Source organism: Siniperca chuatsi, linkage group LG17 (genome assembly GCF_020085105.1).
Source record: "Siniperca chuatsi isolate FFG_IHB_CAS linkage group LG17, ASM2008510v1, whole genome shotgun sequence".
In the NCBI taxonomy this organism is placed as follows: domain Eukaryota; kingdom Metazoa; phylum Chordata; class Actinopteri; order Centrarchiformes; family Sinipercidae; genus Siniperca; species Siniperca chuatsi.
Window position 1 is genome coordinate 17,632,052 of NC_058058.1, and position 19,185 is coordinate 17,651,236.

At 41.2% G+C, this 19,185-nt stretch overlaps 1 protein-coding gene across 7 annotated transcripts in view; it reads right to left on the reverse strand.

Annotated features, from left to right (window-relative positions):
• kcnh8 (potassium voltage-gated channel, subfamily H (eag-related), member 8) overlaps positions 1 to 19,185 on the reverse strand; it is a 51,444-nt gene that overhangs the window by 7,512 nt on the left and 24,747 nt on the right. For 5 of the 7 annotated variants that reach the window (XM_044172171.1, XM_044172173.1, XM_044172178.1 and 2 more), the window contains 7 exons: positions 15,344 to 15,548; positions 13,043 to 13,252; positions 11,117 to 11,316; positions 8,465 to 8,714; positions 2,895 to 3,112; positions 1,944 to 1,982; positions 755 to 1,023 (listed from right to left, as the gene is read on the reverse strand). In XM_044172171.1, the coding sequence (XP_044028106.1) occupies positions 755 to 1,023; positions 1,944 to 1,982; positions 2,895 to 3,112; positions 8,465 to 8,714; positions 11,117 to 11,316; positions 13,043 to 13,252; positions 15,344 to 15,548 (1,391 nt within the window). The remainder of the gene's footprint in view (positions 1 to 754; positions 1,024 to 1,943; positions 1,983 to 2,894; positions 3,113 to 8,464; positions 8,715 to 11,116; positions 11,317 to 13,042; positions 13,253 to 15,343; positions 15,549 to 19,185) is intronic. The other 2 variants (XM_044172172.1, XM_044172175.1) reach the window with 1 other exon arrangement.

The following is a 19,185-nucleotide window of genomic DNA, read 5'->3' on the forward strand; positions in this document are numbered from 1 at the left end:
AGAAACAACTAGCCTGGCTCCGTCAAAACAAAACATAAATCTCCCTAATTAATATGCTATATCTTGTTTGTTTGATCCATACAAAAATGTTGTTTTTTACTGTACACTAGCTAGGCTAACTGTTACCCCGTGTTTCCAGTCTTTATGCTACATTAGGATAACCTGTGTCCTGACTGTATACAGCTGATTTAAAAATACATTTTCCAAGTTCTAACGGTGTGTCCATGTGCCGATTGATTAGGTATCTCATTATATGCCATATATATCTCTTTTCTCCTTCTGTAAAATGTTACAATATTTTTGATAGCTTATCTTGAACTTGAGACTGTATATATCCTGTAAATTGATCCAAATTGATCCCAAATCCCCAAAATATTCAAATAGGGGTGCCTAGCTAACCTTACTTGATGGTTAGCTTGGGGGTTGTAGTAGCTAGCAGAGCGATATCACGGGATGTTGGCAAAATCTTAATTTCCAAAAGAGAGTGGTCTAATTCATTAATTTCTCTGTCATGCTCCCCCCTGAGGGATGTGTGGGTGGTGGCCAACAGTTTACCTATAAGCAATCCAATTAAATGTGAAGCATTTGATTTAAATCCCTCTCATAACTATACTATATATCTTGTCAAAAGTGCCTAGCCCTATTTTGTATCTTATGTACTGTGCTAAAGAATGACCAATATAGACATAACACAGTCACAGAGACACAGGCCTACACAAGCAAACACAGGCAAATCAATGGTGATCAAACTCACCTGGGGCTAAGGTTGGAAGGGTCTAAAGTGGTGAGAGTAATTTCCTGGATTTTCCTCTGAGACCTCCTGGAGCTCTGTCCTGTGGTCTTCTGGCTGGGACGGCTCAATGGAGACTTCCCACCCGTGTCCCTGAGGTTCACCGCCAGGTTCCGCTCCGATGACAGCAATACAGACATGGCCTCGTCTTCCTTCTCCTCCTCATGTTCCTCCTGTGCCTCGATGATTGGTGGATAGCCCTGAACCACTCGTCCATTCCTTCCCACCCCAGACTGGGGAAAAAAAAAAATAAATACATGAAAAGAATCTTTACGTGTAGCGACAAACATCAATTGCCTGTGATTTGAGGGTATTTTGAAATACAACCGTTGAGTGTGGATAGTAAACGTTTGGAGATTACATAACTACGGAAAAAGCAGAGCTGACATGAAATTAAAATCTATTCATGTCAATTCGAGGCATCTGAAGCATCAGCCTTGGTAATGTCAAATTTGCCTAAATGTCTCTTTTTTTAAAAAAAAACTGCAATCCTCGGTATTCTGTGTCACAGCAAATGTTGCCATCTTCATTCTACTTCCTCTGAAGATGCTGAATACACTAAGCTGTGTTTGCACAGTTATTGCCATGACACTGAAATACATTATGCACTAATGACTTCTAAGTGAAACTCCAGGTCAACATTTTAGACTGAAACTGTGACCTGCAGAATAATGAAGGCAACACTGGTAAACTCTGACATCAGTCTTAATAAACACAGAGATCTGTGTCTTCTTTTGTCAAGGGTTGTGGTAAATTGCAAGGACACTGATAAAGGGACAACCATAAGATGAGGATACAATCAGGTAATATCAGAAATAAGGTCCACAGTGACCTATTGATCAGCGGCCTATGACCCAACTCTCTCGGATGAAACCAACACTGGCATGAGGTTAATGGCTTTGTCATAATTTAATGACTGCTAACTCATTCGGTGCATAATTGATCTTCCTCCAAAAAGAAAAAATATATCTCTCTGTCAGAATCATTAAGTTTATAAGAGTGAATTTTACGTTAATTTTAGTTTCATCAATTTCTATTGCGAGCTGATTAAAATGTTGTGGGCTGGTATCAACAAATAGGGTGAGGTGAGCTACGTCTTTTGAGGGGCCTATTGCCTTTAGACTGTAAATCATGAGTGTTTGTGGTCTGTTACCTGAGTATCTAGAGCTGTTGTTGACAGTCTGGCCTTCACCTGGAAGAGAGCCAGAGAGATAATATACAGAAAATGAACTGCAGCAAGGAGCAATCAAGATGTGGACTTTCTTTTCTCAGTTTTAAATTACGGAGGAGCTATTTCAGTGCTCAGCAGTAAATCACTTTGCAAAGAGGGCACAAGAATATAATACGTGACAACATGACTTGCGGTGATCCACTGATGGAAAATAATTCACCTTAACACACTGATACTATTGTGTGGTGCTCATATACAGTACAGTAGTATCGAGACAGCAATCTCAACCTCTCAGCCATAAACACATCCTCCATCCTGAGCTGCCTCCTTCCTCCCCGTCTTCATTTTAACTCTACTCAGTCCTGAGATTCAGGCTGCCCCTCTGCACATTAGCTTCACCTAAAAGCCCTGCGGCAAGTAGTGTGTGTGTGTGTGTGTGTGTGTGTGTGTAAGTGGGCCAGTGGTGTTTGGGATGGAGAGACAGAAACACCTGACTGTAATTACAGCAGCAGAGCTCCTCCAAGGGCCATGGCTATTTTTGCCCTCTCTCTCTCTCTCTCTCTCTCTCTCTCTCTCTCTCTCTCTCTCTCTCTCTCTCTCACACACACACACACACACACACTCTCTCTCTCTCACACACACATACCCTTTTCTTATTTTAAAGCTTTCCCTCATTCTCCAGCTGCCCTCAAAGTCCATTTCTTACCCTCCCAACTCCAGCCCTCCTTGCCTTCCATCATGATCATTGTCCTCATGCAGCATGAAACATAATAACTTTTGGCTTTTGGACCTTAAAATCTGTGTATTTTTGTGTGAAAATCTGCAAAAAACAAAAACACTGAGCCTCAGTCATACTATAATGACGCCCAGCAGAGACAGCAGCACCTTGGACAATTGCACATTTAGGAATCAATACTAATTAAATGGACTTACGTGTGTCTCATGTCCCTCCCTCAAGTTGTATGTGAGGTCCTGCTGTATGTCCTGGACGAAGTGGTGTGAGTATTCAGGATAGAGGTCCAACACCTCGTACAGCCCTTTCAGGTTGATACACTGCAGGTCACAGTAGGTCAGGGCTTTCACGTCCGCATTGGTTTTTATCACTCGGTCATCTAAGGATAGGTTCGCCCCGATCAGGTCGCCTTTACCTGCTCAGAGAGTGACACAGACAAGTTAAGTCAGAATAAGGGTCACAGCATCATGTTTATTCTCTGGTAAAAGGGGATGTAGATGCAGACTCTGTAGAGTCTCTAATGCAGACTCTGTAACACGTTTCAGATCTTCCATTTATCAAAAAGTTTCTGAGGGACTACTCAGGTTGTCTAGACCACCGGTCTAGTCAAGACTCGGCTCAAGCCCTCATGTCAGCAAGCATCTGTGCCACAGACAATATAAGCTAGACTGAATCCCTACCATCTCCAGAGGTGCTGTTCTGTACCTGGCCCCGCCCTCTGACCTCACTCTGGAGTCACAAAGCAAAAAGAAAAAAGAAGTTGTAAGTTGTCGGTTGTATAACATAGCTTTATTAATGTTAAGAAATGTGTTTATTTTGTAATAACACTTTTATTTAAAAAAAGGGCATTAAGTCATCAAACGTTAAGAGTCACAGGTTTGTCACTTTCTGATAAGCCAACAGCAAAAGTTAGTAAGTCTTTCGATATTATAAATTACTTTAATAAAGGGTTCTTACAACAATCCACCAAGTCTGCAGTTGTAAATGTTAACATGTTTTAAAGAAATGGATGTTTGTTCAGATGTGCTGCAGTTCTTTTCCAGAAAGTGAAGTGGTCAAATGAGTAAAAAGAGTGTTGTGCTAGAGGAGGATAAACACCAGCCTGGCAACCCAAAACATATTCTTAGAAATCACTTAAAACTGATCTATAAAGCATTAATAAATGACTTATTAAGAATGAATATGTTTCCAATATAAATGTAGTTATCCTCTGACCACTACGATGGAAAGTTTAATTTGAATTGTTGCCATATTCTTGATGTGAGTCAACTTCTTTTAACTAGGACGAGGGAGCCATAACAAGCAAACATGAGGAAACTCATTCCACCATCATTTAAGGTCACTGTAATTAAGGCTTTTACCAACTGAGGCTGTTGGCAACTGTAACTTCTACTTCATCTACTTCTTGCAGCTCTTTTTCCAATACATTACAATAAAGAACAGCAAGGCAGCTGGAAATAAACAGACCTGACAACAAGCTTTTCTATTCTGTTTTTACATGAACATTAACGTCTGTTGCTCAGTAAATGTTGCCACTTACTTGTTAGATGCCTTGTTAAAACTAAAAGCACAACTGGTAATCTGAATGCCTTGACTACAACTTAAATAAGCAAAAGAGATGAAACTCAAGTAACAAGAGGTATTGTTGGGGAGCCAATCACCAATCACTGAATACTACCTCAAAAACATAATAATAATAATAATAATAATAAGAAGAAGAGGAAGAACAGGAGTAACTAGACTGTGAATGAACAGTGATTGCTATTTATAAAACATAATCACTCTCACTGCTTTTGAATGAAGTAGTGTTGACAGCTGCTTCCTGTTCTCTTCATACATACAGGACAAAGCCAAGTACCCTGCTAGTGTTAATACCCCTTAAGCAGTGATAAAATATTCATTATGGTCATTGCGAACTGTGAACGCTGCTCAATTACACCGAGGCTGATGGAGCTGCTTACCCCCCCCCCTTACTGTCTCTCAGTCCACTCCTCAATCATTTCTTCTCTCCCTCTCTCTGTCTGTCACCCTCTCTGTTTCTAGATTTCTCACTCCTCCTGCTATATCAAAACCCCTTGTCTATTTCCTCATAACTGCCTCCCTTTTTGCATTTATTATCTCCTTCCTGTCTTTTCTGTTGTCTTTGCCTTTCCTGCCTCTTTTATTTCTCTTCCCCTTTACATCCATTTACTTTCCTTCCTTCCTGTTTTCCTCCGTTCCTTCCTTCCCTTCTTTCATCCTTGTTTTCTTTCCTTTGTTTCCCCCTTCCTTACTTCCTTCCCTGCTTTCTATCCTCTCTTACCTTCCTACTCCCATTTTAACTACTTCCTTATTTTTCTCCCTATCTTCCATCTTCCCTGTTTTCTTCCTTGCTCACTTCCTTCCTTCTTTCCTCCACGTTTTCCTTATTTTTCCCCTGTATTATTTCCATCTTTCCTCCCTTACTTCTTTCTCTACTTTGTGTTTTCCATCCTTCCTGTTTTCTTCCCTGCTCTCGTCCTTTCTTCTTTACTCCCTTTTTTCATTTTTTCTTTTCCCGTTTTCTTTCTTTCTTTTCACCCTCTCTTCCATCCCTTATTTTGCATTTTCCTTGCTTCTTTCCTTTCCCCCACTTTTCTTTCTTTCCTTCCTATCTTCCTTCTGGCCTGTTTCCGTCCTCCCTTCTTTGCTCAATGTGCCTTCCCTTTCCCCTTCTTTTCCTTTCTTCCTCCGTGTTTTACTTCTTTCCATGGCTCCTCCATGCTTTTCCCTGTTTTCTTTTCTTCTTTTCATCTTTCCTCCGTTTTCTTTCCTTCTGTCCTATATTCCTCACTGTTTTGTTTCCCTTCCATTCTTCTATCATTCCTTCCTTCATCCCTGTTTTCCTTCCTTACTTTTTCTCTTTCTTTCTTCCTCCATGTTGTTCTTCTTTCATTACTTTTACCAACTTTCTTTCCTTCTGTCCCTACGTCACCTTACCTCAGTTCAGCTGTATTCTCTTGTTTTGTGATGCTCACGCTCCTCAATTTTCCTCCTTCTCTCCTGTTTTTCTCATATCCCTTCCTGCCCTCCTCCCTCTCTCCCTCTGCATTTAACTTTGTTATTCCTTTTTCTCCCTCTGCTTTCCTTCTCTTTTTTCACACTCTCTCCCTACCTCCTCTCTGCCTTCCCACAGTCCTGCCCCCTGACTTTTGTGTCATTAATTACGACACACATACTCTCTCTTTTCTCTCTCCATCGACCCCACTTCTCTTCATCCTCTCACTGTCTCTGTTTGATGTCTCTCAACATGGCTTCCCTTGCTCTCACCCACTCTCTGTTATGTGGTACTGAGCTGTGGCTATGGACTTGTAGTGTGACAAGGAAGAGGGGTGTAGAGAGAAGCTTTTTTCTCCTTGAGTCAGACACTCAATGTCAGCCTGACCTTCTGCACAGTCAGCAAGCACAGAGACAATGCTCTCCGCCTGTCATGCCTACACACACACATATGCACCCACTCACACACCCACACACACAAACACATATCACTCTGTACACCAGTAAACAATTCCACCTACTCCATTCACACACACACACGCCCAAACACACACAAACTTTTTTTTTTTTCAACAGGAGTGCTTGCATGTAGGTACTGAGACAAACTGTAGACACACTTCGCACATGCAAACACACACACACACACACACACACACACACACACATAAACACAATAACAGAGATCGTGATAAAGATTGTAAGTACCGCACCAACAGAGACAAAGTGATGGACATTTCAGATTCAGCTCTTTAACTCACTTTCTCTCACTGACTCGCTTACACACACACACACACACACACACACACTTTCCTGGCACACACATGCTTGTGTCAGATTGGTCTATAACACTGTGTCATGAAGGTCAGATAGCAAAAGCCATTAAGGTCACTCAAAACAAGAGGTTGTGTTACACAGCAGATGTGCGTGGCTGGGAATACAGCTAGACTGAGGGTCGGTTGCATCTTGTTTCAGATGCATTTTGCACCAAGAGACGTGTAAGATATCTACAGGTGGGGAATTCTCCCACCTGAGTTTCAGCAGTACTGAATTAGTTCCAAAAACATTTTTCCAAGTAACTTTTTTATGAAGATGAGAACAGTAATAACTAGACACATACTAGAAAGATATGTCAATATATGCCAATTCAAATGTGTCATTTATAGGAATAGTTTGGGGAAAAGAACAAAGTGTAAAACCAGCAAGTTGTGGTTTTACAGGGGGTTATGTGTTGGACTATTTCTTGGCCGGGTGCACAGCCAAGAAAGATAAATCAATTAATTAAACAAGATATGACATGTAAATGAGTGAGCTTTAGAGGTGCTCGTAGGCATACTTTGTTACCTTTTGGACAGAGGCAGGCTTGCTGTACAGGTAGAGCCTGGCTAGAGAAAAAGTGACTTTGATGTGTACTGAGCTGCTAATGCACTCTGGTAGTTGTACATATTTGATAAGACGTGAATTTGGTTGCTATTAGCCAGGGATTATATGGAGAAACCACTCATATAAGTACCATACACCATCCACCTGCAATGGTTGAAGTGTCTGTTGGACCAGTTTCTTCATCTGGGCCAGTTTGCTCTCATGTCTTCCACTGATGGCTTTTTAACAAGCAGTCTTTTCTTTTATGCATATTTTTAATATAATTTCATCTATTTTTCCTTTCATTAGAACACATAATTATTATGATTATAATTTTATGAATAAAGTAAAAATCTTTTCTTAGTTTAAGCTGAATTGCAGTTTTAGCAAATGTTTTGGAACCTTGTTCCTTCATTAATGAGAAGCCAATTTCTATTTTAACATCACTACATTTGTTTCCAGAGAATTGCTGATTTCAGGGTTATCACACCACTGAAATACACCTTTTAAGTTGTATATTATTCTGTCTCTGTTGTAGAATGCACAGAAGTCAATGCTGTCATCTGATATCGTAATTAGTTGCTGCCTTAGCAACTCAAACATTCATTTAACACTGCAAATGAAAATGCATACAAATTTGGCCATGGGTGCCATATACCAACCATGGACTGGACAGTACCAAACTGGCCTAGACTAGATAGATCTGAAATTACCTGACTCCAATGAATTGGACTGATGAAATGGGCTGGACTGAACTGGACAACACAGATTAAAGTGGACAGGACTGAATTACAATGCTATAGAATAGACTTGACCATACTGGACATCACTAGACTGGAGTGAATTAACCTGTATGGAATTGGATGATCCTGAGTTGCTCTGAGTGGATTAGTGGTATATAATATATACAATCTGCAGTGGCTGAATGTTAGTGCCTGTTTCAACATTTGCCTCTCAGCTCTGCTCACTGTCACTGGACCAGCCAATAATTATTAACAATGTTATGTCACCCAACATCAAGTAAAGCTTTGGACATTAAGAATCTAGCTCCAACATTTGGTGTGCACAGCTATAGATAAGTCCTTCTGTGGCTCTTACTGCTAGAACATATTGTTGAAAAAATGGCATCGAACTAGTGTTGATTTTATGAGAGTTTAATAACAATAGGCTCTGAGATTGAGCTGTAGCCTTTAGGACACTGTAATGCTCCTATTTCTAAACAATGGGCTCATTTGCAGACACAACTTTATCACAATGAGCAGCACAGAGCTTTATTATGAAGCTTGCTGCTGGGAGTTTCTTTGTAAAACTATAATGATGGTACAGAAGGATTGTTGCTCTTTCTTCCACATCCCACCCCTCTTCCTCCCCTCCATCCCCCCATCCTTTATCGTACCCAGGATGGCCAGCACCATGCCGTCTTTCAGCACCTCCATGGACCCCGAGCAGACAAAGAAGATGGCCTGGAGTGCGTCGCCCTGTCGGAGGAGGTACTCTCCAGGAGCGCAGAAGGAGGTCTTGATGTGCAGCGACAGGGAGCGCAGGCAGCCGCGACTGGCTGAAGCAAACAGCGACAGCTCTAGGATCTCCTTGTTAAGGTGCATGGTGATGTCGGATCGGAGCTCGTCTGGGAAGTCCTTCAGCAGCTGTGAAGATGATGGGAGGGAGAAAGGCAGAGAATGAGTCAGAGAAAGCGAAAGAAGAAGAAGGCAAGAATGAGGAGAGGCATGACAGTTATGAAAACACAGCCATGCTGCAACTCACTGATTAAATTTCCCGCCTTGGTTGCCTTTGATTTGATTCCTAAGCCATTGTGCTACAAGAAACATTAGTGTCAAGTCAAGTTAAGTTTATTCACATAGTCCAAAATCAATAGTTTGCCTCAGAGGGTTTTACAAGCTACACAACACACATCACCCTCTATCCTTAGACCCTTGATAGATAAGCAACACCTCCTCCAAAGACCTTCAGAAACCTCCCTCTTCCAGGACAATATATACATACACACATATATATACACACACACACATATACACACACATATATATATATGTTTATATATCCATATGATCTGGAATAACCCCTCCATATGATCTGAAATAACACCTATCACAGTTTTAAAAAAAGTAAAAACATTGCATATCATCTATCTGTCTGTCTCCTTGTTCGGACAACGATCTGGAGCTCACCGTCACATAGAGTCGATCAATGAATCATCAGAGCCAGGCTGACTTTAATCAACAGGCCCATCTATAATTCATCTGTCTGGGATTCATCACCATCACTCCATCAAAGCGCTGATCTCGGCTCTGACAGCTGTCTCGCAGGCATTCACAGCCTGCAGGGACAAGCTGCTACTAGACTACTAGTCTCGCAAAGCCAGACCTATCTCCACACTTTGTTTTAGAGCTGTGCCATCACTGGAGAAAGGTCTGTCTGAACCCATTAACATTCTGGTATAGGGGGAAAAAAAACGCTCTGGCTTGTTTGTATTTCTTTAAGCCAATCGCAATCGTCTTGGGCAGAAGGGAGGAGAATTCTTATACCCACAGCCTACTTCCTGTGAGTTAGACTACTAACTGGTTGCCCCAGGCCCTCCTTTTCTGTTCTGTTTCAAACCTCGCTCTGTCTCCACCTGTCTCCATTTCTCAGCAAGGTTATTATGGTTAAATAAACTAAATGTGAAAAAACATTTTCGTTAACTGAAATAAAAATAAAAATGAGGCTTTACAAAAAACAAATTGCTTACAAAACTAACTAAAACAAAATAAATGTATAGAGAAAATGTCCTTAGTTTTCATCTTTGTCAATTTATTTCGTACTACACAAGCCTAGAATTTCAGGTGGATATGAAATCTATTCCAATTTTTTAGCTGTGCCAGTTTTACGCCAGCTGTCGGCACCTCATGGTCCGTGACGTGTTGCCAGTCCGTCCACGCCACGGCTGGCATCATGGTGGCGGTGAAAGTCGTGAGAAAGCACCAGAGTCCCATTTGGGATCACTCTAAATATGACTGTGTCACAGATAAAAGCAAGTGCCTTGAAGTAGTGGAAGGTGATAAAATATGCGAAACATTTCTCAGGGGGAAAAATCCCACAAATCTGAAAGTCCTTTTGAAAAAAATCGCACAAGAAGGCTGACCTAGCTTAACTTAACAAGGTAAGGGAGAGCGCACAGTCCCCCTCCCCCGACAGAGAAGCTAATGTTAGATCCAGGCTGTAGTAATGATGATGTTTTATTTGTATTACGCAATACTTTTTCTGACCTTTTTGAATCTCGCCTCTGACAAATGCCCCATATTACAAATTAACTAAAACTAACACTAAAAACTAATAAAAACTAAACTAAAACTTAGCATTTTCAAAAAATAAAAACTAAACTAAACTAGTAAACCTGCTTTAAAAACAAATTAAAACTAAACTGAAATTGAAAACAAAAAGTCAAAATGAAATAAAAATAAAAACTATTAACCTTAACCTTAACCTAATAACTATAATAACCTTGTTTCTCAGTTTATGTTAATCTGTATTGTTTATACATGTCAATTTCTCGCATTTAGCAGACCTGCAATCATGTCACCTACATTCCCCACATGTTAAATTTCTGTACATTCCTTGTACTTGGCGCATAACATGAGTCTGAGTTCAACTACAAACAATCTTGAAAAAAGTCTGCCAGAGTTTAAACCCCTGAATCTAAAGGTTACAAAAAATCCTGCTATCCACAAAAGACCATGTAAGACAGAGAAGTGATGTCTTTCTCTGTAGCTCCTTAATTTCTCATTCTTGTCTTCCGTCCCCTCCTTGTCAGTCAGCGCTGAGGAAAACATCACACTCTTACATTATGGAGGATCATGTAATATCGACCATATTATCACTCTTATGATGAGTTTGAACGTGGATGACATGTGAGGAGTGAGAAGTATGTGATCTTTCAAATTAATTATTGATCCCTATATGCTGTGCTGCTGGGTGTCAAAAACATAAGTTAACTGAAAAAGGAGGATAAGGATTTATACGAACTTAAGTGCATTTGTGCTCATGGTACCTCATTACAGTCGATGCCGTTGTTGACCGACCAAGTTGTCTGAAAATACTCCAACATTCGCTGCTTGAGGCTCTGCGGCAGATGATGGACACGTATGAAGTCCTTGAGGTCTTTGGTTCTGGTGTGGTACTGGGACCAGCGTGAGTACATCCTCTGGATAATGGCGGTCACATTACCAAAGACCAATGCATGCATCAGTGCTGCAGGTATAAAGAGAGAGAGAAGGAGAGATGAGGAAGGGATAAGTTAGACAGGGGAGAGATAATGGAGCATAAGCATGAATGAAACAGAGTAAAAGAGATAGTCATGATGGGGAACCAAACTAGCTATTTTAATGGCAAAAAACTTGCCGCCAACAGAGAAATATTAAAGTGTAGCTCAATGTAAACTCGACAGTGCTAAAGTGTAGGAAGGGGTTGTTTCAGCGCAGTGCCACATTAATGGGATGACTGGGATTTGCCTTCTCAAACCAGGTCATATTTTCATGTCTTCACACCCAAACAGATGTCTTCAAAATCCCGCAGACTCCTGCTAGTATGTTATGCTTGTAGTCTACATTACCAGTAGATATGTTTAAACAAAAATTTTAAACAGGAATAAGGCAAGTTTGTACTCAACGTTTGCTGCCACGTTTTATTGATGAAAACCCTACAGCAATGAAAAAAGCTCCATAGCGGCAACTACCAATATGCCAGAGACAAGAAAGAACTTAAAATCACCAAAGAGATCTATTTGGATAATCAAAATAAATATTTCTGACAGGTAAATATGACTAAACATGGTTCTTATTGGAAGCTGTCCATTTCTGTGATCAAATAAACAGACAAAGCAGTCAACCAGCTAAATATCATATTTACATTCATGTCTTGCAACTCTGCACCTCCCAGACAGGAACTGATTTGATTGGTATGACAAATACCTGCCATTTATACGCCCACAGATAATGTTTTCTCTTAATCTCATTCAGTTTCCAACTGCGCCGCAGGTGCATCGCACACCTCTGGACATGAAAGCACCTTACACAGACTAAATGTCATGTGTGACTGTTGTGCCTCTGACTCCTTTTTGTGACGTGCCATTGATTAATAGAAATTAAGCTTTTAAGTGACAGCATTTACAATTGAACCTTGTTGTATTTTGGTACAGTAACGGTTTATTCCTCTTTAGGCACACAGTTATTCGTATTTTGAACAGCAGAATAAAAGATTTGCTGTTCAGTTCCTTCTAATGAGGCAATAATCCAATTCCTTCCACAAACTCACTGCATTTGACCTATGCTCTGCTATAAATATGAACAGGTGCTTTGTGTTAGTTTTCATTTTGCGTTAACACACAAGGGACAGCATGGGTGTGTGTGTGTGTGTGCAAGCATGCGTATGTGTGGTGTGCATCTGTGACTGCTACTGCCCCGAGGCAGCTGAGGACATTTAACTTTTAGCCGAACCAGAATGGGGAGTGTCCACAGGGAAAACCCCCCCACGGTGACCTCTCTTCATCCCCCAAAACTAATCCTAGAGTAACGATCCAGTTTAAACTGGATCAGACCATCTTGCAAAGTTCTATTCAATATATATTATACTGACCAATAGATTATAATTAAACTGCGTGCATGTGCAAATGTGTGTGTTTTCTTTGACTACAGTTACACTTGTCCTTTAAATACAACAAGTGATAGACCAGGGAAGAAAAATCTGATTTTGTTGATATTGCTATTGAATCTTTAAACCAAGACATGATGGCGTAGTACTAGTCGTAAATAGAATTATACACTATAATTCTACATGCTGTTGTCTGAATGTAAACAGTGTAGGACACAAAGAGAGAGTGCAGGCCAAAATAACCTGGACCTACAAGTGATCTCAAAAAATCAGATTTTCTGAATACTTAACATACACGTGATCACTGCTGTGTGTGTATTCTGTGTACCTCCTATCAGCATGACGCAAATAGAGAAGATCTTCTCTGTGTCTGTGTTGGCTGACACGTTGCCGAAGCCCACACTGGTCAGACTGCTGAGGGTGAAGTAGAGTGAGGCGACGTAGACACTGCGGATGGAGAGACTGCTGCCAGTCCCGTTCACACCTCCTATGGCATAGTACGGCGACTCCAGACGCTTCCCCAGCTCATGGAGCCATCCTGTTATTTAAGTTGGTGTAAATGGGGATATCGATGGATGGAAAGACAAATGGATGGTTAGAGCTTGTAACTAATGCACTTTCATTGTGTTTTCCAAGCTAATACCATTGGCCCACTCTATCTGTCACAAGAGCATGGTAATTAAGAGGCAAACTTGGGAGAATAATTTTCAAGAAACCATATCTGTTCTGAGCAGTATCTACAGCAATTAATAAAAGAATCAAAAGGAGCCTTATTACAAAACTGTGACTATTTCCACAAATTTTCCACAGTCTTCCTGCATTCCCAAAGGACTAGATGCTATCACTTTAAGTTCAACATGTGATTAGTTTATTTATTTTATAGATACAATGAGCTGCAGTGGTCATCTCAAAGCTTGCTACAGTGAAGCATGTAGATGTAGACAAAGCTGACAGCATTGTTTCCTAGTTCTGGAAATTGTGGTAAGCAGTGCTTTCCTCTGTGCAACATCCAGAACAATCGATTTAACAGTAGGAGCAGATCAGATGCTTGGTTACCAGTACTGATCCCTGGTCAGCACAGTGTGGAGACATGCAGCTGATCCCAGGAGAGTCTCTTGCAGACACTGATGAATGGTAATTGGATGGAAGCCCCTCATAGCTGCCTGACTTCAACGCTCAGTACAGGATACAACACATTAATCCTGCCTCATGTACTGACCTGTTATTTTATGATACTGAATGAGGATTGTGATGTTACTACAGTGCTTTAACACCAAACAATGCATCTGTACTTGATTTTAATCTTGGCTGTACATAAACATCTGCCTTACTAGCTTGAAAAACTACAGAGATGAGGTCCACAATGAAAAACAGATGTACAGGTGAATATCAGCTATTACCTGCTGAAAAAAACAACCCTGCAGGTTTCATACATCAATAGCTTTTCAGAACCACTGTTTGGAAATAATGAGCAATGAAACTGCAATGCACCAGAGTATTGACATGTTCACCAAAGCCCCACACATATAACGTGATAGCTTGACAAATCTGGATAATGGCTCCCTCAGCTACAAAAAATTTGGTAAAATTAACACACTTCATCTGGCCTCTCTACCGCACACATACAAAAAGCAAAAACAATTATATGTGCATCAAGAGCACAACTGTCTGTATGTCATGCTATGAATATCCATTTAAGAGCCATTCTGAAACTGCCACACTTGAAGTGCACTGCAGCTGGACTGAGATCAAATCCCTCCCTTCTACAAAATCTCTTATTTTTACGGATTTAAAGCCTCAATCTGCTATTGGTTTTCATTGCCTTCTGTCCCAGGCCAATGTCATCATGGTTGATGCTACATGGTCCTCATCCCATCATGTACCAAGTTGACACTGTCTTGCTGCAGGCACACTTCACATGCCATTCAACTCTCACCACAGCAGCAGGTATCAGCAGGCAGTATGTGGTAGTCTTTTGGATTCACACATCTTCTGAACACATCTTGTACAGCTTTTAACACTCGTGTGAGCTCTGATTCTTCTAGTCCATTTTTCTATAAACAGACCTTAGATCTGTTTACCTTCATTTTTAATTCACAGCAACTAAATCCCTAATCAAACTGGACTATGGAGGGAAGCCTTGTAGTTGCATTAATTGTAAATGTCAGCATTTAGTGTGTCTCTTGGGAAGCTAATCTGACATTACCAAAGTATTTTATTTACTAAATCTGAATCTCCACAATGTTATTATGTGTCATGTTTTATGGTGAATCAGCAGATTCAGTGTCATGCTAACAAAGACATAACATCATATTTTATATCAAGGCAATAAGCAGTAAAGTTAGTGGAATCACATAGATGCTTTATGCCAGAGGAATACTACAGGCCTGTGAAATTACACACATACACTTCATATCACATTACATTCCCCATTAACACTAGTCTAAGCTCCAAACGGTGCCTGAAGATAAACCTCCTGCATTTGGTATAGTGTCCAATAGCACTGGAAGGAATGGTGTTGTGGCTTACACTACAATTCTCCATTTCATTTTAATCCATCAACAACAACTGACCTCGGAGGTGTTTTGGGATTTGAGGGTACTACATGACATTATTTTCCTTTACTCACCGATATCCCAGTTGTAGGCGTTGGCCTCCATCTCCATCTTGCCAATAATGTACCAGATGCAGGCCATCCAGTGGGCCAGCAGGGCGAACATGGACATCAGCAACGTCAGGACCACGGTGCTGTGCTGTGAGTAGCGGTCCATCTTCTGGAGCAGCCGCAGCAAACGGAGCAGACGTACTGTTTTTAACAGGTGGACCACAGACACCTGGGGATAAAGAACAAGGACCCAAGGTAAATTTATTTTTAGGATGCAGATAGCGAATTGATATATTTCATGCAGTTTTTGTCATAAAGGGCATTTCCTGAAGATATGTGACAGGTGTCACAGTTATCGTTTGTTTAACCTTAACCATGTGCTACCAAAACACACACCATTGTCTTTACTATATATCAACGCTACATTGTTACCACCTCCCTCTCCACAACTACAGCTCCTGAAGGCAACACATGTTTCATTCCTTGCTAAGCAGTGATCAAGTACCACAACTACATAACCTCCTTTTCATTTCTTGAGACTTTTCTGGTGTTCTGCTGAGGGCAAAGTCAGAGAGACAGACACAGATATAAAAAGAGTGAAACAGAAATTATGAAAGTGAGGAGCAGAGACTGCAATTGTCTCCCTTTTACAGACAGTAAATCTTATGGGAAGAGTGATAAACCAGCTTAACACACACACACACACACACACACACACACACACACACACACACACACACACACACACACACACACACACACACACACTAATACATATCTGAATAAATAGCTCTGCCTGAAGTGACAAAAAGCTCTTAACCATGCTTCATGACCTCTTCAACATTAGAGGCTGCTCAAATGCTCTCAGATTCTATAATTAGAACTTGACAAATGCTTGTAAACACATCAACAATATGATCTATATGAAGATTTCCTGATCCGGATCCATCCATCCATCCATCCATTTTCTACCGCTTGGTCCCCGTTAGGGGGTCGCGGGTGACTGGAGCCTATCCCAGTGACTTCGGGCCTTAGGCAGGGCACACCCTGGACAGTGGCCAACTCGTCGCAGGGCGAACACAGACACAGACAAGGACAGACAACCATTCACTCACACATTCATTCAATACGGGCAATTTAGAGTTATGCATGTCTTTGGACGGTGGGAGGAAGCCGGAGAACCCGGAGAACCCGGAGAGAACCCACGGTAACACGGGGACATGCAGACTCCACCCAGAGAGATTGTGTGATGTTGGTCCGGTCCGGGAATCGAACCCACGAACCCACGATCTCCTTATTGGGAGGCAGGAGCTGTAGCCGCTCTGCCACCGTGCACCCTGATCCGGATCCTTGAATATAAAATTACCAATTACAGCAATCAGGCGCTTGCTCACAGGTGTGTTTGTTTTGTTTTTTAATCCTCAGCATCACCATACTGTGTTTCTCTACTCCAGCTTTCTTCATTTTCTGTCCTCTCTGTACTTTGTTCTTTCACTCTTTAACAATGTAAACTACTTTTACCACAAGCTTTGTGTTTGTTTCTACTGACAATGTTAAGTTCCCTTTCGCACCTTTCCCACATTCATGTGCTGTAGATGTGATGTGAATGTCATCCATTGTGCACCTGCTCCTCAGACAATCTCCACCAACAATCTATCATTTAGGGCTTGCCATTGTGTATCCCCATTGGAGACAGACACACACACACACACACACACACACACACACACACACACACACACACACAGCAACCATTATTTAGAAGGATGTAGGAAATGGAGGATGTTTGTAACCTTTCTATGAGGATGTATGTTGCGTAGTGTGTGCATGTGTGTAGGTGTGTATGTAGGGTGACTGGGGATGGCTGGAGACTGAGAAAGTGGGACAGAAATACTATAGAGAAGATATATAACGTAATAACTACAATAAATACAGGGAGAAAGAGGGAGGACGTAGGATAAGCAACAAAGGAATGATAAAGAAAGAGGAGAGGAAAAATGTGTGTGTATGTGTGTGAGAGAGAAAGATAATTATACAATCAGAGCATTTGAACAAAGCTAAGAGGATATGCGTGGACAGTCCTTATCAGAGCTGCTCCTGCCTGTGTCTCCAGTATGTTTTATGGTGGTTTTTCCACACTCTTGCTGTGAGAAATAAAGAACTGGTGCAGCACAAGGGGTAATGAAGTCTCCTACCGAGCCCTGGGGAGAAGCTCCATCTACTCTCCACCATCTATCACCACCCTGCAACCCACCTATGGAGAGAGCAGGCTGCGCCACATCCCATTCTCCTCTAGGAGCATGAGCAGTAAGCAATGTCATGTAGTGTAGTGTATATCAGTTTCTCCTTCAACTTTTCCCTCTACCACTTCCATCTCACCCCAACCACTCACATCTGCATTTCCTCGTCAGGTGTGAAATTTCCATTTAGCTACTTGATAGTTTGCTTTCCCTCTGCTTTTTAAGGATGTATTTGTGCACATGAGACTATAACTTTGCAGAAATGCTCATTATTTCTCCCCCCTGCAGCCACGCCTTCAGCGCTACAAGGGAGTCACAACAGGTGGTCATTTTTATTTTTATTCATTTTTTTGATGCAGCAGTATCGGGCCAATAAGCATGCATAACACTGTTCTACAATACCAAATAGGCCTCTAGGCCCAGAAGACATTGCTAGAAGCTTTAATAATAACTGTAGCAGTTAAGTATTAATAACAAATTGCTGTCTTTGGCCCTGGTGTAAAGACATTATCACTAGGGAATACTAGTGCTTGCATCATCTGCTGACCTATTTGTGTAGATGATTTTTTAAGATGGATGGTCAATCAGTTTTACAAGTAAATTAAAAAGTGCAGTGAAAGACAGTACATTTGTTTGTTGTACCTCAAAAGAAAACTAAAAACACAAAACATTTAAATTATCCGGTCATTAATTTTTTGTGGGACACTTCTTAATGTGCTCACACAAAAAAGGAAGAAACCTGTGAAACCGGTGAGGGTCATGTATAGAGGGATTGATCATAGATCAGATGAAGGAAATAAAGAACATATAGGTATTGCACTGATAATAAAAGAAACGAAAAGAAAGGTCAGGGTGAAATGGAATCACTTGACAGACTGTAAAACATATAAAAAAAGCAGAAACGACAGAGATATATGACAAAAACAAAAGACAGGAGAACTCCAGGGAGGGACACTGCTGAGGCCCCTTGGCTCATTTTGGTAAAAGATGGCGTCTATCCTCAAAGGGAACATCAGTCTGAATGCTCCGTCCTTGGAGGGGACATCACGCGAAACACTCAGCAATTACCGGCCATTCCCGCTCTGCCTGGAGGCGGCAGGGGAACTTGTGGCCCAGTAGCCCTACACCCAAATCCCGACCCACTGGGAGCGCGTGGTATTTCCATTAATAGAGTCTGGAACCAAACAGGCACCTTCGCCTGGAGCAGCCTGTCACTGCGCCCAGCCCTCCACCACCCCTCCCCTTCATAGTATTAAAAAAAAACTATTCTTATTTTGTTCACACGTTCTTTCACAGCACTTTTTTGGCCACTTCTCCTGCTCGTTCTTACAAGTTTTTTTGCCTCTGTTTCTTTCTCACTCAACTCGCTTAAAGTTACAATAGTTACTCCTCTTTTTTTGTTTTCACCTGTCCTTTTTTTAATCTTCCCTTTCTGTAATCTTTCTCAGTCCTGTTAAAAAGAGCCCCAGATAACTTCCTGTTGTTCTACCTATATAATGATTCTTTAGAGCCAAATTGTTTTTGTGCGTTTGTTCACACATGCACTCATATATTGGACCCTTTGATTCACGTTACAGTGGTTGAGTGAGCGCAAACAGTAGCATAAGGTACAATCAAAGCATTTCT